Source organism: Lottia gigantea (genome assembly GCF_000327385.1).
Source record: "Lottia gigantea unplaced genomic scaffold LOTGIsca_37, whole genome shotgun sequence".
Taxonomy (NCBI): Eukaryota; Metazoa; Mollusca; class Gastropoda; family Lottiidae; genus Lottia; species Lottia gigantea.
The window spans coordinates 1959712-1965322 of record NW_008709259.1 but is presented as its reverse complement, the minus strand read 5'-3'; the positions used below and the strand labels follow the sequence as shown (position 1 = coordinate 1965322).

General features: G+C 35.1%; 1 protein-coding gene across 1 annotated transcript; it reads left to right on the top strand.

The window, feature by feature from the left end:
* Window positions 1-945: 945 nt before the first annotated feature.
* LOTGIDRAFT_163054 (hypothetical protein) lies at window positions 946-2253 on the top strand (the record flags this gene model as incomplete). The annotated part of the gene is made up of 1 exon (XM_009059105.1): window positions 946-2253. One exon carries the CDS (start codon window positions 946-948, stop codon window positions 2251-2253), a length of 1308 nt encoding a protein of 435 aa, XP_009057353.1.
* Between the last annotated feature and the right edge of the window lie 3358 nt (window positions 2254-5611).

Here is a 5611-nt window from a genome sequence, read left to right as displayed (position 1 = left end):
TTCAAAATTCATAACCGAGTCAGATTCAGCTTACGGAAACTGTCGAGAAATGACGAATGAGTCGGTAGTAGATGATATGAATTGCTTAGATTTGATTACTGAAAACGATGATAAGAATGTAGCCTGCATTTAACAGAGACCAAGAATACCCACTACTTAGAATGTGGGACATTACATTTTGGTAACCGAACCACCCAGTCGGTAGCATGTCTCCCTTCGTTAATCGATCATTATATTTTTATTTGCCTTATTATTATCTGTTTGATCTTCCTTGCATTAAACCTCTGGCATGTCTTCAACTTTTCTCTTTGTTTTTATTATTGTTATCGTTATACATATATATGTTCATGATTCTTTATCTGATGACGGTGTGAGAATTAAACGTTACAAATGAACTATATTCTAGAAGAATGTATTCATCTTTTATGCCCTTGAAGGATAAATAAATTATTAATTATCATATTGAAGCTCATCGTGTCCAAACCACACCCCTATTTGTCATACTTCCTCGTTTAGTAATACCATTTTCTAATTTCAGATCAGAATAAGAACAGAAGAAAACCCAATATCAAGACCCTTAATCCTAATTTCTAAATAAAGTGTCTGCTCCACCCTAGGCCTGTACATTTGGGAGAATCAAACCCTCCCTTCCCCGAAATCCAATTTGCAAACCATCTTTGTTTCGTCGAAGACTTGCACTCATCTGATTGAAGGGTGATCATGTAACTTAAGGAAGAAAGCCACTATTAAATGTTATGGTTTATCACAAATAATTCAAAGTCAATGTTGTGTTTTGGCTCTCGAAAACTGTAATACTGCAGAGGGCGCTCATGTTGGTCCTCGGGCCAGGTCCAAGTTAGGATATAAACTCCGGTCTGTAATCGGTACATTTTCGTAAATGGTGATTGGACTAAAATATGCATTTTTGTGTTTTTCAGATCCATGATGGTCTCTAAAGGAACAATTCTGAAATATGTTGGAATCGGTATAATCCTCATCATTGTCTTGCTTATGGGACCAACATTCAAACATTATATGAATTTATCAGTCATCAAGGCAAATTTGATACCCATCCCTAAGGAGCTATATCAGGACAATGGGACGGCCACTGTACGGAATAAATTTAAATTGGTTCCTAAATACCCGAAGATAAATGAACCGAAAACGTCTGTGGAAGATCAGAAAAACCAGAAAATAAATGGACCGAAAACGTCTGTGGAAGATCAGAGAAACCTGAAATTGAATGGACCAACAACGACTCTGGAAGATCATGGAAACCCGAAAATGAAGGAACGGACAACATCTGTGGAAGATCAGGGAAAGGAAATTACGACCAACATCAAATACCTCGTATATTTATGTGATAAAAATAGACGCTGTGGCGGATGGGGAGATCGTCAAAGAGGTATTGTGACGGCGTTCATATGGTCTTGTTTATTAAATCGGGCATATAAAATAGTTATGACGTCATCATGCGACTTGACTCAATTTTACCAGCCAAATAAAATCAACTGGATTTTGGACCAAAATGAAATTAAAAATAAAACTTCTAAAGTCATAGATGTAATGAATTTACATGCCATTTCAGTGGACGAAGAATTTAAACCGTATGAACACATAGATATTCTTTACGTAAAAACTAATAATCCGAAATTTTTCTATTACCTCAACCAAAATATTAATCTCATGCCAGATTATCTAAAAGGAATAAACGGTTTGGATTTTCGAATGGAATTTTTTAAAACAGTGTGGTCTCGTCTCATGAAGCCAACAGAGAGATTAAAAAATCGACTTTTAAATGCTACAAAACCTATGTTTATTGGCGGACGTCGAGCAAATCTTGTGACTGCGCATGTGCGTATCGGACGAAGTAAATACATGCCCTATGAAAGAGTGGTGTTAAGTTTAGATTCTACAAATATTATTTTAAACTTTTTAGACAAATATAAACATTCGAAAATATACGTAGCCACAGACCATGCAGACGTGCGAAAAGCTGCCATCGCTAAATTGGGCAACAGATATATCGGGAGTTATGCCCCCTTTTTGAACCCTGATAATACAGCCAGGGGTACCAAACTAGCTTGTTGGGCATTTGAAATGACTCTCGTGGATCAATTGGCGATGATAGATGCAGACGTGTTAGTGACTAGCCCCAGTGGATTAAGTACATATGCAGCATATCTAAATCCGAACACGGAAGAGATATATCGTTTTAACGGAACTACTGTGATACCTTATCATCCATTATGACCAATGGCATTATTTGTGCAAAACCTCTACCTCGCATACATATCAAACTATTTTCGAATAAAATGATGAAACAAGGGATGCTTAATCATTTACATTTTATCGGTAATCATCTGCTGTCCCACCACATCGTATTTTGCCCTGAATAATACCGAGATTCCGTGAATCGAATTTATAATGTGGAAATGTGGTTTATGGAAAAGAATTTTCAGCGGGTCATTATTTATTTTTGGGGATGGGGTAGTATTATCAATGTCAAAGGGTACACATTTTATAATGTGAATATGTCATTTAGATATCACAGGTCGTCGAGGATAATATTATTTTCAGATTTGGATATTTTAAAGAGGAAATTCACAGTTATTGCCCTTTACATGATAATATGGACTCCATTAATTCATTTGCCATCTCTTCCCATGTTAAAACACGAAATTCAACCTTCTATAACTTTTTCCAGAAATCTCGTTGAAAGCTTTCCAATATGTCGAATGAAAGCCTGACCAATTCTCAATGTCTCCTAAAAAATTCATTATATGATGACCATGAAAATTTTGAGCTACTAAAATTGAAAGTAGACTACTACCGGTTATACTCATCCGCTAGAGTTTGGCACTACACAAAACGACTATTTTATGAATTAGCCTTCCGCTTTTAGGTCTCTCATCATCTCACCAAATCTGAAAGATAATGCAATTTCAGACATGAAATTCCAAATCTAGACCAAATTTTACCCAAAAATAGGCATACAAAAACACCAAAAGGAGAGAAAGAAGATTTCTAAAAATAGCCTGAGAAAGAAGATTTCTAAAAATAGCCTGGACTACATTCCTATACAATCATTTGCATAAAATGTTTTAGTGGAGTGAGTCCTATATCGTTTCATTATTTGGTAAGTACAATACTCTTCCAGTGGCGTTAATATGGGTTGTAAGCAACCTGTAATCCGGAAGTAACATATGGCGCTAAAATTATACTTAATTTCATACAACGAAATGAAATCATTTAAGTACGAGGAATAGTCGATGACGTAAATATTAAAAATCATTGTTTTACAAAACAAAACAGATTTTTGATTTGTACAAAAATAACCTACTTTTTTTGCCTCAGAATATTCCTCTCCAATCAACGGTTTCGTCAAATGCATTAAATGGAATAATCACAAAAATAGCAACGCCCATTTTCGCATCACATTTAACCTCCGGTTAGCTTGACTTGACCATTTGTACTGCTGGTTCGTATTGTCGTGAGATTGGTGTGCATTCAGTCCAGTGCGAGAAAAAATCTTCAATTTGAGTAAAGTCACATAAAAGGGAATGATTATCGTGTTTAAAGGGATGTAAATGGATTGCACTGAGATTTTCAAAACTATTTACGTATTTGGGACACCGATAAGCAGCCTCGTCGCCAGGAATGAATTGATGCTGAGGCTCAAATTTTGTACAATTTTGAAGTACAAAAATATAAAAATCTATATCTTTTGATTTTGTATAAGACACTGTAATTTGTAAATGAATCAATGAAGAAGGTTTTGCTGGGGCTTAATTCTCACTTGCTGAGGACCAGCCCCCACCGACCCCACCCAAATGACGGGGCTGTCGATAACATGGATTTGCACGAATACAATTTTCAGTCAGACATCTGTGGCTCTTGCAATTCCACTTAACTAAATCCGAACTTTTTCCATGTCATTGTGATGTTTGCTGACACATGTTATTAAAAGGAATGATCCTTGATTTTCTGTCATTGATGGAGCATGCCTTAGTGTACAGTTTTCATAAAATTGGGCATCATGATAACCCTTTAAACTAGAATCGAGAGTGGTGGACATATACTAATAAAAAGAGTTTTATAGGTCAATGATTTGTTTCATTAGAAACTAAATGAAGGTCAAACAATGGTAATAAACATGTATTGAAAAAAGGTAATCAAGCCTATGTATGTGTATCGAGACCCGTATTGTGTACACTCTGAACCCTACTGTTTGTGTGTGGCTTTTCTGGTTGACAGGAGAGCTTAACATGGCTTGAGAAAATGTACAGTACAAAAGGGCTTATTTTATATGGGAATGTGGTTTTTGGTTTTTGGTGACTAGACGCAGCCTGAGATCGAAAAATGAAATGACACCGACCAACATACAAACAAGAACATACAGCAAGTTGACGAACATTATGTTCAGTCAGTGCATACGAGTATTCAAAAATAGCTTTAATTGCAGGTTGTCTCTCTGAAAATCCAATTTTCAACAATTGATTCTATTACATTTAAAACTATGGTCTTAATTAACTAAACTTTCGTTCCGATTTTTATTATCGTTTATATTTAAAATAGCCACTTCAGTTAGCGTCTAACGACAGCCCTCATGAACTTTTGTCAAATCGAATTTCTACCGAGCGCTGGCATTTGTGACACGATGTTTATCGGGTTAGGTCAAATTTGTTAATTTGACGAACGTCTAAGAGGGCTGTCGTTAGACTCTAACTGAGGTGGCTATATTAAATATAAAACCTAATAAAAACAAGTCTTTGGTGAAATTACTTACATCAATAAAGTAAAACTGTCTGCTATGAAATAACCAAAGTCTTTTCCCTATTCTACCAATTACGGGACATCAAAAAAAACTTCTCAAAACAAATTTCGCTTTATTGTCATCATAATTTTGGTAAGGACTATGCCTATGACTAGAAGACATTATTCGTATGCAGGGCCATAACTAAGGTCTTTTTTCTATGAGGCAAAATCCTGTTGTCTTTAAAATCAATTATGTTTTTCATCACAATGCTTTGATACACTTCAAACAGTAACCAAATTTACCATAGACTTAAAAATTATGAATTATTAAAGACGTGAAATGTGATCTTGGGGCCAAGGCTGCTACATACCTATTTGATATATTTTTTATTGCACCACTCAAAAATGAATTGAAAACATATTGGTTTACGATATCCTGTTGGATAAAAATTCAAATTTTACATATTTACCGACTTAAGTGTGACTGTTGCCCTACATTCATCCGATAATCTTCTTTCATCTCTTGATCCATTATCCTCTGTGATGCATCATTTTTTTTTTTTATTGGACTAGCTTCATTGTTCTGTTATTGCCTACCGTTTGCAATATACTCCTCTCTCATGTTTACCCCCTCTTCTTCATTTCATCTCATGACAACACGTGTAAATTGAGTTGAAACTTTTATGTACTTTGTTATTAGAGACGTTTGTTATACCATAATATATTTCCTTGTGTTTTTTTCGTTTTATCTTAAACGTCGTAAATAATACACGAAAATATTTTGTAAAATATGGTATTTTCTTCTATATATCTACTTCTAATAATTTCGAGTGGCTTTTCATTTCCAAGAGTC